A 19626-nucleotide genomic window follows, 5' to 3' on the forward strand; every position below is an offset into this window, starting at 1 on the left:
AAAAATAATTTATGATCAAAGATGTGTTGATTCAGTCTTAAAATGCACTTCAGTCACGGGTGACTTCATTTTTAAACTTGAATGTATCGAAAACGTTTCACTTTACAAAGTAAAAATAGATTAAAACCAAACGTTATTAATAAATATTGTATTCCATAATTAGTTTACAATATACAGGTCTTCTCATTAAAAATGCATTTTGTTGGATAAACGTTAACTTTCATCGAATATTTCTCGTCTGTTATTTGGGCGGTGTATGATAAACAGTGTCGATATCGGCTATTTCCTGCCTGTGCATTACCTTTCAATAAATCTCCTTCCCGTTTTTTGCAACCGAGTTTAAAACCATGTTAGCGACTGTGAAAAATGAAATCAGATGGTGAATTAGAGTCGAGATAAAGACGTGAGAGAGTCTCGATGGACTTTATGTTACAGGCCTTCGAAAATGCATTTCGTTCTATAAACGGTAACTTTAATTGAATTTCCTTCCCGTTTTTTTTTTTAAACCGAGCCTAAAACCATGTTAGCGACTGTGAAAAATGAAATGAGATATCGAACTAGAGTGTAAATAAAACTGTGAGAGAGAGCAAGACACGTCGTGATGTCCACCACACGTCGTGGCCTAACAAAAGAGGCCTCAAAGCAATGCTAGTAAACAACATGGTGGATATTTGTTTTTGAAGCCCCTCCCAGACCAGGGATAGCACCCCACCCCCCTCTCCCCCGAACAGACTCACAGACAGACTCACCGACAATCACCTACGGATAATATTATTTAGATACTTGTACCAAGTTTGATTTCATGATTTCAATCCCTTCTGCTGTTCTCAAATTATCACATTTTTACCTGACATGACCTCTGACCTTTGAAGTCAAAATCTTATCAGTTAATGTTATCATCTATCTATAATTCCAGTAATCTCTGTGTGTATGTATGTATGTATGTATGTATGTATGTATGTATGTCTGTGACCGCTGTTTCTCGACAACCACGGGTCCGATATACTTTAAACTTGCCAGGTATATTGCTGGGGACCCGAGGATGTGCCTTTTCAAGGTTTCATATTAATCGGACAAGTAGTTACCGAGCTATGTCCAAAAAACGATTCAACCAATCAGAGAGCAGCGAGCTATCACGTGTGCCGAACGTGGCGAACAGACTCTGCCTCGGACGGCACATTTGAGAGCGTATTCATTTATTTCACGTTGGAAAACTATGTTGCCGTTAAACTATGTTTTAAAACTAATTAAAACTAATTTGCGATTCATCGTAACTGCGATTTGCGACCTTCCGGACAGTGAAGACTGCACTTCCGGCAGCCAATCACAGAACGCGTTATTGCGTAGGCGTGGCCGATGTGAGAGCGAACCGAGCCGAGCGCGTGCGCCATTACGGTTCGTAATTCGATTTCTTCCGGAGAAAATAATAATTTCTCGATTTCTTATGCGCATTATTTCTCCCAATTCAGTCAGAGCGAAGGGCGGAAGCGAAGAGCGTTGTTTTTTTTGTTTACGGGCGTACGGGCGTACGGGCGGGGTAGAGCGTACGGGTAGCGTTATTTTTTTTTTTTGGCAAGGAACGGGCACCCACGTACGGGCATGCCCTAGTAATATATAATTACACCAAGTTTGGTCAAAATGCCATCACTGGTTTCGAAGTTAGCTCGGTAACTTAATTTTTACCTCTGACCTTTGATCTCTATACCCCATAATCTCATCAGTTCATATTTGCATCATTATACATACTTGCACCAAGTTTGCCTTGGATCCCTTCAGCCATTCTTAAGTTATCTCGTTAATGAAAATCTATCACGGGGGAACGACGGTCAGATAGCCAGACGGACAATTAAAAACATAATGCTAAAAAACATAATGAAACATAAAAACACAGGTTTCAAAGGAAATAATAAAATACAGCGGACATGCATGGGGATGTGGGTTCGTGGGAGGCAGACAAGAAGCGGTTTGTGGTGGATAGAGGTAAGAAGCAATGAGAAACAAACTTTTGAAACACAAAAACATTCCATTAGGCCGAGAAAAATATATTTCCGGGTTCTGGTCAGCGCGCGCATCGATTTTGACCCTGCGCGTCAACAATTCCTTTTTTCAGATTTGGTATCGGCGTTCGCGCACGGTTCTCCCCTACAAAAGTGCGTTTAGTTTGTCCAAATCCAACCAGCCGTTCCAAAGATATGAGTAGTTTTGTGTGCCGTGACGTCATGAATCCAATAGGGAAGTTGCATGTGACGTTATCCTCTTAGTCACGTGACCGCTTGGGTGGCAAAACATTGCTTCTGTGACCATATGTAATGGCGGCAATTTGAAACTCGTCTCACATATAAATTGCCCCCTACACGATGGTAAAGAGTTGTTGTGCTGTCGGATGTACAGCCCGATTTCATAAGGGATCGGGCTTGTCATTCTACCGTTTTCCGGACAACACAACGCTAAAATGGATTCATAGCTGCCTTGACTGCAGCTCTCAGGTGAGAATATGGCTCATGAGGTTGTTACCTTCGCTCGCGAAGCGAAAAGCAAGATTAGGCATTTGGTTACGTACATGTGGAGTGTGTGTGGCATACGTGTGGCGTACTTGTGGAGTGTGCGTGGCGTACTTGTGCAGTGTGTGTGGCGTACTTGTGCAGTGTGTGTGGCGTACTTGTGCAGTGTGTGTGGAGTGTGTGTGGCGTACGTGTGGAGTGTGTGTGGCGTACTTGTGGAGTGTGTGTGGCGTACTTGTGGAGTGTGTTTGGCGTACGTGTGGAGTGTGTGTGGCGTACTTGTGGCGTACGTGTGGCGTACTTGTGGCGTACTTGTGGCGTACTTGTGGGGTGTGTGTGTGGCGTACCTGTGGCGTACGTGTGGAGTGTGTGTGGACTGGGGAGTGTGTGTGGCGTACCTGTGGCGTATGTGTGGCATATGTGTGGCGTACTTGTGGCGTACGTGTGGTGTACTTGTGGAGTGTGTGTGGCGTACCTGTGGCGTACGTGTGGACTGGGGAGTGTGTGTGGCGTACCTGTGGCGTACGTGTGGAGTGTGTGTGTACTATGGAGTGTGTGTGGCGTACTTGTGGGTCCACACGGGTCCACAGGCAGATGACACAGCCTCCGTTTCTCGCAATACCGCGAAAACGCCTCAACGGGCAAGCTACGGGCGTAAACTGACAGGTCCGTCTGATCAAACGACAGCTTTCCCGCCATGTTGTTTATGCCACCCAAGATGGCGGCCGGAACCGGTTGCCATGGACGATGCTCACGTGATGCAAGGCCTCTATCGGCTGGATATTGTCATTTATTGAAACGAAGACGTTCTTTGTCAGGTTCGTGTGAAGCAACCAGAAGGCCTAGAGAGTTGCGGGTGGTCTCGTTAGTTAGGCCTGGATCCTATCTCGTTTGACATGAAGTTGTAAGTGTCTGTGATAATCTGGTGGACTGGGAGAAGAGATCGTGGGAGACCATCGGCCTGTTAGACCACTTGCGAATGCGCAGTGTTGACGCGATGGACGCTTTGGAATGTTTAACGGTACGGCGAGGCGATCTCGAGAACGAAATGGCAGTCTATAATATGCTTGAAGAACTTAATGATTTTCAGAATAAATACATTTTAAAATAACAAGCTTGTGTTCATTATTTACAAAAAAAAAGGCCTACAAGTCCCATTGGCTGTCTTTAATTTCTCTCTGGACGGCGCCACAGCAGATGAGGAGGACAGCAAGGCATGAGGACACAAAAAACACCTCTATATGTGCAATCCATGCTTTTCAAAAAAAGAAAAGAAAAAAAAACCGCATCACCGCATCAATTCTGGAACTTTGGTCTGACCAGAGACCAGAAATATATATTTTTTGGCCTTAGCATGCTAAATATGACAAAGCATTAATACAATAAATCATCGCCTCTCTTACAAACCTGATGTTTGGCGACGTTTTTGGCTGTACTGTATGGCAAGTCAGATTGTACAGGCTCTCGACACGCTGTACAAATCTTGCCATTTCCTGCTCCTCACGATTAAGGAAACCTATGTCTTCATTTTTCTCCAGCTGTTCCAGATGGTGGAGAATGGGAGGGGGCTAGCAAAGTTCATTTTGATTCATCAAGGGTAGCTTGTCTGAGACATTATGAAAGTACTCCACCAAAGGTAGAGTAAAATACAACTCACCAGAAAATCACGCAAATCATTATCTTCCGTGTGAAAGCATACTTTGCGCAAATGATCTGAAACTTCAAATCCCTGCAATAGGAAAGTTTGACAATGCACTAGAAGTAAAAGTGAAATTAAATCAACACTGAACAAAATAAAAATAAAACCAGGTTGCCTTATTTGGTTTACATCTCAATAAATCTGAGTCTCATCAAAACCATAGTTCTTATCATGATCGGCCAAAGCCCGTGTGGTTCATAAAAGAATAGTTTTTTTTAAACGTTGACAAAGCTAACCCGCTGGATAATTACCAAGTTGCCAATGAGTGTACATGTGGTCTCCATATCTCTCTGCTGCAGTGCGGTGTCCACCAGGTTGACTCCGAGACACTTCAGGCATTTTAGGTTGCCACAGTTGTCCTGCCGTGATTTTAGCCATGCTTGAGCTGCTGGAATGCACCCACAAATAATTGCATTCTTCACCACATCCTGCAGGGTAGGCATGGAACAGTTGCAAAATGAGGCATTAGGAATTGCATTTGGGGGGCAAAACCAAAAAAAAAAGAATGAATATTATTTATCCATTCCAAACAAATTACTCGTGATGAATTTATTTTAAGAATAATTTCTTCTTCGTTCATATGCACCACAAGGTTGCGGGGTATCAGCAACGGCTGAGGGTACGGCTATGCCGCTGATACAATGCCCTCTGCTGGTTGGGGCAGGAATTTTTAATTTGGCCATGGTAAACTGCGATAGCTCGAATACTCTACGTGAAGGACAACATGGGATCTTTAACGTGCACCAATGAATGTTGGCAGATGGGATGCCCATTCAACATCTATCTGAGGGACAGTACACACATTGATAAATCACCCTGTCTGTGAAACACAAGGATGACAGTTTATAGCCGTGTCGGGATTAAAACCCAGGCGAGGCAGCTTTGAGTTCAGTGTACATACCTCTACGCCATCCTGTCAGCCCTACAAATCAATATCTTAACTTCCACAGGATCCCAACAAAAAAGTCACCAATTCTTATGGAAGAAATATCTTTACACATGGTGTTGGGCTAGCGGCTAGGGTGCCGGCTTAGGATCCAAGGATCCTGGGTTCGAATCCCGGTCGATCGCTGAATTAACGCCAGGGGGGTTGACTCAGCCTGTCATCCTTCCGAGGTCGGCTAATTGAGTACCAGTTCACTGGTAATTCCCTGTTTGTCGTTAAAGGCGGCAAAAAGGGTTGGCGTCAGGAAGGGCATCCGGCCGTAAAACATTGCTTCAAATAGGGGACCGAAAAACAACAACAACCACGGTTCCCGAAAAAGGCCAACCCCCGCTTTGCGGGGAAAAATGGCCTCTAAAGGTGGTTATATAGCAGCAATACAATTTCAATTGATTTTTTTATTTTTTCCCCCCATTAAAAAACAACAACATTATGCAAGAACATTTTTACCATGTTTTCATTTTCCTTTTCAATTTTGTGTTGACCACACACTTGTTCATCAGCCTTCAGCTTTGAGAGAAAATGCCAGCGCTACTGCATGATTTGATTGGAATTTTCAAAAAAATTCGTTCAAGATGTTCAATTCACATTGTGTGATTAACCAAAAAAAAAAATAATATGAGCATATATTCATTTCAAAAACATATCCCTCCAGACATATCTCGAGCTTTAATACAGTCTGGCTTCCTGCCTTGCTCTCCAAACACTGCCTCCGGTATCCAATGCCAACTCCACTCTTGGGTTAATGACGTCCTCGACTCTCGGAGCCGTGCGGCTCTTAACAGAAAACTTTCTTCTCCTCTCCCTGTCAAGGCTGTAGTGCTCCAAGGCAATGTTATAATCAGTATCAAAGATCTCTTTAACTCTCCAAAATCCTCTTAACTCCTTGATGACGACTCCACCCACTGCCATGACATCCCTCATCCTTCAGACAGACAGTAACCTCTTCTCTCCCTTCAAACCTTGACAAAATCACAAGGGTGATAAACACTTGGAATATGTCTTTCAATCCTGACAAATTCTCACGATATCTCTCGGAAAGGAGCATCTGGCAATGCATCCCATTTACTTTCTTAACAACTTTCTTAACAATCCCAGCGAAGAAGTTCAGTCACTCAAACTCCTGGATTGCACTCTGTCATGTCTTGGGAAAACCACATTTCAAAGTTGGCCTCCATCAAGCAAAGACCTTCATTGATAAATCTGACTTTTATCCACATGGAAGACTTTCTTCCATAGCTTGATGGAATACTGCTCTCCCCTCTGGGCAGGTGACCCTGCCTCACACCTTGCATGGCTTGATGCTGTGGAAACTAAGGCTTTCAAGTTCACTGGAATATCACGCAGTGAAGCTGAGTCGATGGGCCTATCACTTTGTCATTGCAAAGGTCAGTGGTCTCTGTCCTTTGTCCCCAAAGTCGGGGACACTAAACTATTCACTTAAATAGTAAACTAAACTATTTAAGTGAATAATTACACTTTATCAACCTTTTTCAGGCAAGGCAATCAAGCAAACAATCAATCAAGCAAAATCAAGCAAATCAATCAATCAATCAAAATCAAATCATTTAATCAAAATCAAATCAATCAATCAATCAATTCAATCAAATCAATCAAAGCAATCAATCAAGCAAAATCAAGCAAATAAAGGCAAAGGCAATCAACTTTAACTAGAACGGCACTCAGTAGAGCGCATACTCCCGCCGTGGGTCAAGTTGGAATAATACGTTTTGTTTAACATCCCCTCTCCCCAAAACAATAAATGAAAAAGAAAGTAGGCCCTTACTGTCAGAGAATTTATTTTGATATATCTCAGAATTAGGAGAAAAACATCATTTAAGAATAAGAATAAAAGCTTTAATGCATTAAAACAAAAAAAAATTCCCCAAAAAAAATTCCTGGACCCGGAATAATATCCTGAGCTTCACCAAAAACTAATCAGTTCTTCCTTATCCCAAGGGCGATCATCCCGCCAACTTTCATCCAAATCCGTTCAGTACTTTTCCAGATATCTTGTTCACAAACCAAAAAAATTGCTGGATCCAGAATAATATCCTGAGCTTCAGCAAAAACTAATCAATTCTTCCTTATCCCACGGGCAATCATCCCACCAACTTTCATCCAAATCCGTTCAGAACGTTTCCAGATATCTTGTTCACAAACACACACACACACACACACACACACACACACACACACACACACACACACACACACACACACACACACACACACACACACACGATCAAATGCATTACTCCCTAGCGGGAGTAATAATCAATCAATCAAATCAATCAAAGCAATCAATCAAGAAAAATCAAGCAAATCAAGGCAAATCAAGGCAAACTTTAATAATGATCATTTGCAAAAAAAATAAAAAAAATTAACCATCAAAACTAAACTATTTAAGTCAATAATTACACTTTATCAACCTTTTTCAGGCAAACTTGCCATAATCTCTACTACCCCAGGTAACCCCCCATTCAAACCTTCTAAATTTCTAGTTTTTCCTTCCTGAGAGTTAGCTTATGTATCCATCTTGTCCACCCCATGTGTCCTCCCCTACACCTCATTCATCCCCACACTCATTAATTGTCTAAGTCCCCCACTAAATTGTCCTACAACCCAGCTATTTACATATTTCATACATATATATATACCTACATATATATAAATATACATATATACACTACATGACCAAAAGTATGCGAACACCACTTCTAATTAGTGGATTTGGCTATTTCAGCCACACTCATTGCTGACAGAAATATATAATCAAGCACACAGCCATGCCATCTCCATCAACAAACATTGGCAGTAGAATGGGCCGTACTGAAGAGCTCAGTGACTTTCAATGTGGCACCGTCATCGGATGCCACCTTTCTAACAAGTCAGTTTGTCAAATTTATGCCCTGCTAGAGCTGTCCCGGTCAACTGCAAGTGCTGTTATTGTGAAGTGGAAATGTCTAGGAGCAACAACAGCTCAGCCACGAAGTGGTAGGCCACACAAGCTCACAGAACGGGACCACCAAGTGCTGAAGCACGTAGCGCATAAAAATTGTCTGTCCTCGGTTGCAACACTCATTACCGAATTCCAAACTGCCTCTAGAAGCAACGTCAGCACAACAACTGTTCGTCGGGAGGTTCATGAAATGGGTTTCCATGTCCGATCAGCCACACACAAGCCTAAGATCACCATGTGCAATGCCAAGCATCGGCTGGAATGGTGTAAAGCTCGCTACCATTGGACTCTGGAACAGTGAAAACGCGTTCTCTGGAGTGACGAATTACGCCTCACCATATGGCAGTCCGACGGACTAATCTGGGTTTGGCGGATGCAAGGAGAACGCTACCTGCACAAATGCATAGTGCCGACTGTAAAGTTTGGTGGAGGAAGAATAATGGTCTGGGACTGTTTTTCATGGTTCAGGCTCGGCCCCTTAGTTCCAGTGAAGGGAAATCTTAACGCTACAACATACAATGACATTCTAGACGATTGTGTGCTTCCAACTTTGTAGCAACAGCTTGGGGAAGGTCCTTTCCTGTTTCAGCATGACAATGCCCAAGTGCACAATGCGAGGTCCACAGACATTTTTCTTCTCTTCGCTTCGCTCTGCTCTCTGCGCCTGGTCTGGATCATGGCAGTCGGCATTTGTCTCTCTCGTTCTGGACAATAAAGCGAACGATTGTGCTTGGACCACGGACTCAAGGAAGCGATCGGACCGGCCGTGTTCGGAGACACCACTGGTGGACGTGCAGAGGCAAATGGCAGGGCCGTGGACTAAGGGAGCAGCTTCCCACCGGGTCCAACGGAGACACGCCCGGCTGGAGGAGCGAGCCGCATGCGGCCTGTTCGATTGCGGAGAAGGCCTGTTGCGCGCCGGCGGGCGCGGGCCTAGTGAGCAAGGGCGTGCGGAAGTCTAGCAGCGCAGGAGCGAGCGGTTCCCGTCAAAGACATAGCATTTACCGCCAACACCCTGGACGATTTAGACGATCCCTGACGAGACCCCACCAGTGATCAGAGTTAAGTGCACCCACACACACATTACTTTCAGATATCTTTCCCTGTGTCCATGTTTCAAGTTTGTTTGTGGGGACGTCTCAATTTAGGAAATTATTTGATTGTGCGTTTCTTTGTTATTGGCATTTCTTTTAATAAAACCTGTTTCTTTTTGTACATTTTAAATCGGTTTTGTGCGAGTTATTTTCCACAGGTTTGAGGACTGCCAGTGGGATCCGTTCAGGTAAGTGCTCTTCAGCATCCTCCTCCTCCTCCTTATCCCCCTTCCTCTCCATCCCCCCTTCCCCCCCCCCCCCCCCACGTGTATTAACTCCACCATATTTTTGAACTGAACGCTTCGGAGTAACAGCTTGTTCGGCTACCCGATCGTTGGAAAGATTTTAATCGCCAGGAACGCGACATTTGGTGTCAGGAGTGTAGGATTCAAACCTAGCGGAAACGTAGGTTACAAGGTTACAAGTACCAAATGTCCGAAGGTTACAAGTTCGACACCGGCTGAGGGCAAATTGCGCTCAGCTTTTGGAATCGAACATTTTTAACATTCTTTTCTTTCTTCGTTGCTGCTTTACGTTCATTAACCATGTCTCGCTCCCATAAATCATAACACTTCTCACACATGCAGCATACACCTTTCCCTTCAGCTTCAACGACACTCCTCTCCTCGTCAGCATGCCACTCAGTTCCCGAAACTTCTTCCATGCACATCTCACTCTAGCATCCGTTGCTGATTCTGATCCACCTTCTCCATTCAGCATGTCTCCTAGGTAGCAAAATGTTTTCACACCTTCCAGCTTCATGCCATCTCCAAGATCCAACTCAACATTTACTCCATCTGCAGCTCCCTCTGTGAACACCTTACACTTGAATGTAGCTGCCACACTGGTTAATGACCATGTGAGAGGCATGTGAGACATTGCTTGGGTTAATGGAGATGGACAATGATTTTCAGAACAGGATATTGTGGTCAGATAAATCCAAGTTTACTTTATCTAGTTCTGTGAATCATCATAACAGCTTGATATGGGCAGTAGACAACCCGTGATGTACTGTTGAGCACAACATCCAGTATCAAGCTAGTGTGTCCGTCTGGGCAGGCATTTCTTCTGAAGGCATTGTTGGACCAATATTTTTTCGAAGAACATGTGAATGCTGCAAATTACCTTCTAATGTTGGAGCAGCATGTATTTCAACTCAATGATGGCCAAATGTGGTTCATGCATGATGGTGCACCTGCTCATTCTGCTGCCAGTGTACGCCAAGCCCTTGATTTGAACTTTACAGCCAAATGGATTGGCCGTCATGGTCCTATTGAATGGCCACCGCGGTCTAGTGATTTAACACCCCATGATTTCTTCCTTTGGGGTTTCCTCAAACACAAAGTGTATACGAGGAATCATACGACCATTAGAGACTTGAAACAATTCATCCGTAATGAGACTGCTGCCTTAACGACTGAATCATGCAGAACTGCATGTCAGAGTGTGTCAGAGTGCAGTTTGAACATTTGAACTGATCCGTTTCATGTATATTCGACGGATTATCGAGCAATCATGTTTTGTTTTGCACCAAAGAACAATAATAAACTAAGTTTGTTGCAGGTATCGTTCTTCTAACTGTGCCCAGGGTTTCTGGACCACTCTGTGTGTGTGTGTATATATATATATATATATATATATATATATATATATATATATATATATATATATATATATATATATATATATATATATATATATATATACAGACTTGGCATTTAATATGGAATATTTTTTTTTTCTTGACTTGGGTTTACTTTCTTATCTCAGTATATCAATCTGGTGAGTTTCTTTTACACTTTGGTGATTTATTTGTTAAAAGAACCATGTCACTGATTGTCTGTCGCAGCAAGAAGTCAACAACAGGATTATATCACAGGTGGCGTGGCAAAATGTACGGGCAGGTGCATTTGATGATTGGCTTCACAGTCGGGTATACAAGGGTTGTTGCATTCTGTATTAGTGGAAAACAACTGCTGCACGTCTCCAAAAGTTATTGCCGCTTCCTCTGGAGATGGTCCGTCAACTCGACAATGCTGTTTGTCATGGAGTGGTGGCTTTACGAAATTACGGCATGAAAGAGCGTGCTGTTGCTCGGCAGTATGGCATCACTCAAGGTCAGGTGTCAAAGATGCTGAAACGAAATGCTCAGAGGGGTGTCCCTTCTCCAATACCGAGGCCAGGACATCCCCGCAGAACCACAAGGAGGGATGATCGCCAGCTCACCGGTGAGTCCGCAATGGCCGTACCAAGTCAGCTAATCGGCTTAGGGCTGAGTGGCAGCAACTGACAAATGTGCCTGTATCCAGAAGGCTAGTCAACCAATGACTGGTTCAAGCAGGCTATCGTGCCAGGCGTCCCTGAGAAAGCCACGCCTGACCAGACAACACCGCCAGCGCCGATTGCAGTGGGCCAGAGAGCACCGTCAATGGCAGCCAGGACACTGGAATCACGTGATCTTCAGTGACGAGTCAAGATTTCTGGTCTATCGTCAAGATGGCCGCGTCCGAGTGCGCAGACAAGTGCATGAAGCCTACAACAAAGATTGTATAGTGCCAAGAGTCAAAGCTGGAGGTGGTGGGGTGACCGTTTGGGCTGCTTTTCATGCAGGGGGCAAAACTGACCTGGTTGTTCTGAATGGAAACCTGAACCAGTTCAAGTACAGGGCCATTCTGGAAGAAACATTGCTTCCATTTGCTCGTGCAGCCTTTCGAGGAAACTTTGTCTTCCAAGATGACAATGCGCGGCCTCATCGTGCTCGCATGATCCAACACTTTTTTGCTGACCGTGGTGTAGAGCATATGGAGTGGCCTGCCATGTCCCCGGATATGAATCCGATAGAGAACTTGTGGGCAGAATTAACGCGTCAAATCGACCACTTGGACCAGCAGTCGACCTCTGTGCGTGAATTGCAGCAGGCTATTGTCACTGCATGGCAAGCGATTCCTGTCCAAACCTTGGCAAATCTCGTGAACAGCATGCCTCGACGTGTACGTGCTCTCCTGAATGCTCTTGGGGGTTACACGAAGTACTGAACTGTAAGTTTACTGTCTGTAATCCCAGTCCTAAATTAACTTTTGTTTTTGTTAAAAAAAAAATTGGCTAATGTGCAAAATAAAGAGAAACTTCTGGAAAACGTACAGAAGTTTAACACAGTACTGTCCATGAATTGAGTTCGATATCAGTTGACATCACTTTCAAGTATCAATGTATTTGCTTCGAAATGTCAAATGTGGTTTTTGTTTCTTTTAAAGGTCACATTAACAAAATCTAGAATAATTTCAACATAATTCCAATGAACTTTTGGTTCTAAGTCATCTTGAAAAGTAAGTTCACCCCCACAAAAAAAATATTCCATATTAAATGCCAAGTCTGTATATACATATATATAATATATATATATAATATATATATATATATATATATATATATATATATAATATATATATATATATATATATATATATATATATATATATATATATATTCTTTCTCCGTGTCAGACTCCCTCTGTCTGTCTCTCTCGCTCCTTTTGTTCTGTTGCATCCGGATTGCTCTAGCTCCTCCACACACCTCGACTCTGTATGCAAAAAGGCTCATTGAAAAATAAAGATGGTTAAAGGATAATGAAACGGATGAAGAACCATGGGGTTTAAAATAATATAAAATACTTTTTAAAAAATTATGGTAATGGGATGTGACACAATACGTCAATCGGCCCTCCTTTTTAAATAAAAAACTGCATCAAAAATATGTTTCATCATCTAAAATTAAATGCATCATGATTATCATGTTATAATGATGGCAATATTGCATAATAAATGCATATTTATCACTTACACGAGTCGACATGCTTTCCCAGGAAACGATTTGTGGCACACAGACAGAGTCTACTTCTGCCTCACTTGGAAAATGCCATAGTTTCTGCTCATGGTTCCTTCGGAAGAACTGCCTCAAATCTTTAATGAATCCCAGCAGCACTTGAGTGCATTCGGCCACATGTGTATCTGGCCCAGAGACAAAATACAAGAAACCACGATGAGAGAATGTCAAACCATATTGAGCTCAATGTTTTGAAATTTAAATCTGGAATTGAACATTATCCAAAATATACAGGATCAACTGTGCAATTTGCATTAATCAAAGAGAAAATTGTGCTGCAAGTTTTGTTAATTCTGAAAAAACGAGATTCATAAAGAGCAATGAATATTTTGAGGTGACGTATATACATTGAGCACCACTCACAGAATCTCAGAACAGCGTGTATTATACTGTGGTAAAATACCACTGCAAAGTAAAGAACATTCAGTGAAAAGGTTTGTTGTGCAAAGTATGTCGTGAAGCTCATGGAACAGCAACTGTCTCCGCACAGGCCACAAGACTACACAAATAGCTCAGAGTACTTGGCCCATATACACTCCATACATGACTGACCTATGGAATAAGAGGCAGCAGAACACACAATCACTGGAACCATGAGCCCCAAGGTGGGCTGTGTAAAAAGGAAACATAGCTGTATCGAGGAAGGAATAAGATTTGAGATGAGGGTTGGCATATCGGCAGTGCACAAGTTGGGAGCCCACGACTGCACTCCCAGGTTGGCATTTGCCAATAGCAGACACAAATTTGGCTATGCCACTGTTTAGGTTGGAGTGCCACGAGGCAGTGTTGTGGGCCCAGTCCTATTCCTAATCTTCAATAATGATCTCTGACTCTCTGGAAAATCCCCTTTATCAATTTGCATGCCACTCCACCCTCTGTCGTGACATCCCTCATCCTTCAGACAGGCAGGCTGCATCCTCTTCCCTCTCTTAAGACTTTGACAACTTGGAGGTCACGAGCTGTCTGCCCTAAGTAGTCATTATGACCCAGAATGAGATTGGAGGGAAGAATGAGATTGAAGAGAATGTGGAAGTAGTTCCCGACTGTCTGCTAAGTGTCTCCTCGTGATGTTCCCAACGACATACCAATGTAAATTTGCATTCTCAAGCTTAGTAGTGATCAAACCTAAGCCAGAAATTGGCTGATCAGTGTTGAGAGTGAGCCACGATGTTCACCGAGACCAGTTCCCAAATTGACATGCGTGCAAAAAGGAAATAAAACGGCCCAGGTTCCAGCCTTTTTGTTAATGTTGATATGAATTGGGCCAGGCCAGTTTTCCCCATTAGAGTTTTAAAAAACCCCATTTTGTTGAATAAACCCAGGGATTTTCCCAATAAAGTGGGTTTTTTCAAAATCCCCATGCCTGTATTTTTTTTTTTTTTTGTATACAGAGTCGAGGCTCGTGTAAGAGTTAACACATTAAACATGAAAACATGTACGGGCACATAAAACATACTGTCGCGTCCCCGGGGTTAAGACCCCTAGGTGTTATGTGATCCCAAGTGCACAGTTGTACACCACAACAAAGAAGTTCAAATGAATATTGACTTTCAAATTGAACTCGATGTTATATTTTTTGGCATAATAAAACAAGGATTTATAGACAAAATGCCATGCTGGATCCATTTCCATGGATCGTGCAATAAACTGCTTTTTCATAGCTTAACACAGAAGTACCAGACATGTGACGAGGTATGTGCACTTTATACAACTAAAAGTGCACATTTGCTTGATTATGCACAAACAAACAAAAGAAAAACATGTGCATGGAACGAGCATAAGGTATTGTGAGTGCTAATTGTTGTGCAGAGAGAACAATGTATAAATAGGGCTGAACCCCCAAAGTGATTCTATACCCGTATCTTGGCAGTAATTTGTTAGCAGCATGCGCAGCTGTCTGTGCAGGAAGGTATGAGTACGGTAGAGAAGCTCCTCAGCAAAATTATTTGTAGCTTCTTTATCAATGCTCTCCTGCACGAGGCGGTGCAGCAGCTGCAGAGCAGGCACCAGTCTGTAAACATCTTTAAGGGGTGGGGGAAGTGCAGCATGGACAAGAACAAGGTTTTAATAAGTTGGACAAGACCTATTCCTAAACCAGTACATGACTTGCAATGAAGACACTGAAAGGTTGTTGCAATGTATACGATGACTGAAAAAAAAATGAGATGATATTTAAAAGAAGAACATAATCGACAATGTCTCACATTGCAATTCTTAAAAGCTGCAAATGAAAAAGGGAATGAAGACTTCACAATGCATTAACGGTTAATTCAATGTCACACAAAGACTGACCCGCAAAAGGTTTTGTTTAGATAAACCGATATCCTTCATATTTAAACCAATCCATATTCCATACAAATTAAACCCAAGAAATCAAAACTTCTTCAATGTACCACATCCCAGGTGCTTCAACTATGCCATACCAGTAACAGTTTCATTATTATAAAACTATTAACTTTTTTCTTTTTTTTTGTGCTTAATGCGCTCTACACGAGCCTAGACTGTATAACAATTAAAATTAAAATTGAATATAAAAAAAACTAGAACGACACTCTGACGTCACAATATCGACCAATATGCCTCAGCCACATTATTACGGCATTATACGGACATGGACCAAGTTTGATCAGATGCTTCGATATTGCTTGCTTGCTTGCTTCGATCTCTCCACAGCATCGAAGTCCTTTCCAAGGGTGTGGTGCTGACCGGGCCGCCGTGGTGTTCGCATTACAGCCCGACCGAATATCGTCGCTTCGTGGCTGCTTTCCGCCGCCAAAATTCAGCGCGGCTTGGGCGATTCTGCCCCTGCTTGGAGAACACCCAGCGAGGCCTTCATCGGGGCCGAGCGAGCAAGGCTTCCGCTGCCGAAATCCAACGCGGCTTGGGCGATTTTGCCCCTGTTTGGAGAACACCCAGCGAGGCCTTCATCGGGGCCAAGCGAGCAAGGGCGTGTCGGGACCTGGTTCGCGCCATTGACTGAGTGGTTCGCACCAACCGGAGCTGTTTTCGGATGACGTGCTGATGTCCTTGGACTTCGCGCCTGGCTCTGGGCCGACCGGGCTGACGTGCATCGAAGTCCTTTCCAAGGGTGTGGTGCTGACCGGGCCGCCGTGGTGTGGTGCTGACCGGGCCGACGTGGTGTGGTGCTGACCGGGCCGACGTGGTGTGGTGCTGACCGGGCCGACGTGGTGTGGTGCTGACCGGGCCGACGTGGTGTGGTGCTAACCAGGCCGAAGTGGTGTGGTGTGGTGCTGACCGGGCGTGGTGCTGACCGGGCGACGTGGTGTGGTGCTGACCGGGCGACATGGTGTGGTGCTGACAGGGCCCCCACAGCTGTGATGCCCCACCCCCTCCCCTCCCCCCCCTCCCCCAGAATTGCCATGTTTTAAAAGTTTCCCAGTGTATACCCTGGATTAGAATAGGTACATCGTATCCCTGCGTGTCGTAAGAGACGACTAAGAGGGTTGGCGTCAGGAAGGGCATCCGGCCATAAAAACATTGCCTCAAAAAGAGAACCATGACAATTACAACTACATATGGCAGGGTACAGCCCGAAGTGGAGATCGGTTTCTGAGGTTTGGGACATGGAATGTAGGGACAATGACAGGGAGATCAGGAGAAGTGGTGGAAGTATTGGTCAGAAGAAGAGTGGACATATGTTGTGTGCAAGAGACGAGATGGAAGGGAAGTGGTGTGAGAATGGTGAAGGGTAGGCAGGGACAGAAATACAAGTTTGTGTGGCAAGGGTGCCTGGAGGGCGTGAATGGTGTTGGGGTCCTGTTTTCTGAGGAGTTTGTAGACAGTGTGGTGGGTGTGAATAGAGTGAGTGATAGGTTGATGATGGTGAAAATGATGATTGGAAAGCTCTTGGTGAACGTCATCTCGGGATATGCTCCGCAAGTTGGTCGGAGCGATGAAGAGAATGACAAGTTCTGGTGTGCGATAGAGAAGCTGATGGAAAACGTGAAAGATGAGGAAGTTGTTGTGGTAGGGGGAGACCTAAATGGACATGTGGGAAGGAGTATTGATGGTTTTGAGGGAGTTCATGGCGGTTACGGATATGGTGTGAGAAATGGAGAAGGTGAAAGGATTTTGGAGTTTGCTGATGGAGCTGATTTGTAATACTCAGTTCCAGAAAGAGGATAATAAGCTTGTTACATACACGTCAGGTGGGTCGACGACAACCGTTGGCTACCTGATGGTGCGTACGCGAGATAGGGGGCACCTCCGGGACACAAAGGTGATCCCGGGGGAGGAGGCTGTTTCACAGCACCACTTGGTTGTCTGCGACATAAGGGTGAAAGGTGCGAGGAGAGCTCGGCGGTTGAAGTACCAACCGAGAATGAAGGTGTGGAGGTTGAAAGAGGTGACAGTAAGGGAGGCATTAAAAGAGAGGCTGAGTAGGGTAGAGGATGATGTTGTTGAGCTTGAAAGTGGTTGGATGTCAATGAAAGCTCGTCTGTTGGGAGCCGTTGGTGAGGTATATGGATGGACAAAAGGACCACCGAGGCACTCGGAAACATGGTGGTGGGATGATGAAGTTGGAAAGAGGATTTACGAGAAGAGGAAGAAGTTCAAGGAGTGGCAGAAGGCGAAGGGTACGGGAGCAGAAACAGCAGAGCATGAAAGTTATAAGGCAGCCAAGAAGGCTGCAAAGAAAGTGGTAGCAAAGGCGCAGGAGGCATGTAGGAAAATGTTCGGAGAACGCTTGGATTCGGAAGAGGGTCAGAGAGCAGTATTCAGGATTGCAAAGCAGATAGCGAAAGAGAGGTGTGATGTGATGGGGGTGAGTTGCTTGAAGGATGAAGTGGGACAAATCGTTGTGGACCCAGATGGAATTAAAGGAAGATGGAAAAGATATATGGAAATGCTGTTGAATACAGAGAATGAATTGGATGGCAACAAAGAGAGTAACCCAGTTTTAGGACCGGCAGAGAAGATAACTGAGAAGGAAGTTGAGGAAGCGATAAAAGCAATGAAGAGTAGAAAAGCGGGAGGGCCGACGGGAGTTGTGTGAGATATGTTGAAGGCAGCAGGAAGTTGGGGTGTGAAGAGAATGACAGAGATCTGTAATCTGGCGGTGAAAGAAGGCCGCATTCCAGTGGATTGGGAACTGAGTACCCTCGTCCCTCTATACAAGGGGAAAGGTGACCCTCTAGAGTGTGGCTCGTACAGAGCGATAAAGTTATTGGAGCATGGAATGAAGGTATTGGAAAGGGTGTTGGAGAGGAGGATAAGGAAGAAAGTGAAGATCGACGAAATGCAGTTTGGATTTATGCCAGGAAGAGGAACGACAGACGCGCTTTTTATTGTGAGGCAGTTGCAGGAGAAGTACATGGAGAAGAGGAAGAAGTTGTTTCTTGGGTTTGTTGATCTGGAGAAAGCATTCGATAGGGTTCCACGCCAAGTATTGACATGGGCAATGAGGAAGTTAGGAGTGGAGGAATGGTTGATCAGAGTAGTGATGGCAATGTACAAAAGAGCGTGCACAGCTGTAAGGACGAAGGACGGGAACAGTGGTGAGTTTGAGGTGAAGGTGGGAGTGCATCGGGGTCGGTACTAAGTCCACTACTATTTGTAGCTGTGATGGAGGTGCTGGCTCAGAACGTAAAGGAGGGTTTACCGTGGGAGTTGTTGTATGCAGATGATCTGGTGTTGATTGCGGAAAGTATGGATGGACTGAAGGAAAAGATGAACAAGTGGGGGAATGTATGGAGACAAAAGGTCTGAAGGTGAATATCGGAAAGACGAAGGTGATGGCAAGTGGTAAAGCATGTGTTGAGGTGGAAAGAACTGGGAAGTGGCCCTGTGCTGTGTGCAGGAAGGGTGTCAGAGTGAACTCCATTCAATGTACAATGTGCGCTGAGTGGGTTCATCAAAAATGTAGTGGTCTGAGAGGGTCATTAACCAGTGTGGCAGCTACATTCAAATGTAAGGTGTGCACAGAGGGAGCTGCAGATGGAGGAAATGTTGAGTTGGATCTTGGAGACGGCGTGAAGCTGGAAGGTGTGAAAACATTTTGCTACCTCGGAGACATGCTGAATGGAGAAGGTGGATCAGACTCGGCAACGGTTGCTAGAGTGAGATGTGCATGGAAGAAGTTTCGGGAACTGAGTGGCATGCTGACGAGGAGAGGAGTGTCGTTGAAGCTGAAGGGAAAGGTGTATGCTGCATGTGTGAGAAGTGTTATGATTTATGGGAGCGAGACATGGGTCATGAGCGTAGAGCAGCAACGAAGGTTGGAAAGGGTGGAAATGTGAATGGTCCGATGGATGTGCGGAGTATCGTTGAGAGAGAGGAAGACAAATGATGAATTGCGAAAAATGATGGGAATAGAGCCTGTGATTGATGCTGTGAAGAGGAACAGGTTGAGATGGTTTGGTCATGTGTTGAGGAAGGATGAAAGTGACTGGTTGAGAAGAGTGATGGAAATGAATGTAGAAGGAAGTAGAGGACGGGGAAGAACGAGAAAGACTTGGCTAAAGATGGTGGAAGAAGAAATGCGGGCAAGGGGGTTAACAAGGAGAGATGCAGAAAATAGGGCA

At 44.3% G+C, this 19626-nt stretch overlaps 1 protein-coding gene across 4 annotated transcripts in view; it reads right to left on the bottom strand.

Moving 5' to 3' along the window:
• SPG11 (SPG11 vesicle trafficking associated, spatacsin) overlaps positions 1 to 19626 on the bottom strand; it is a 251910-nt gene that overhangs the window by 190893 nt on the left and 41391 nt on the right. For all 4 annotated transcript variants that reach the window (XM_078772351.1, XM_078772350.1, XM_078772348.1 and 1 more), the window contains exons 9-13: positions 14938 to 15102; positions 13040 to 13206; positions 4452 to 4628; positions 4159 to 4230; positions 3909 to 4039 (exon numbers count right to left, since the gene is read on the bottom strand). In XM_078772351.1, coding sequence (XP_078628477.1) covers positions 3909 to 4039; positions 4159 to 4230; positions 4452 to 4628; positions 13040 to 13206; positions 14938 to 15102 — 712 coding nt within the window. The remainder of the gene's footprint in view (positions 1 to 3908; positions 4040 to 4158; positions 4231 to 4451; positions 4629 to 13039; positions 13207 to 14937; positions 15103 to 19626) is intronic.

Source organism: Myxine glutinosa, chromosome 2 (assembly GCF_964187855.1).
Source record: "Myxine glutinosa chromosome 2, kmMyxGlut1.1, whole genome shotgun sequence".
In the NCBI taxonomy this organism is placed as follows: domain Eukaryota; kingdom Metazoa; phylum Chordata; class Myxini; order Myxiniformes; family Myxinidae; genus Myxine; species Myxine glutinosa.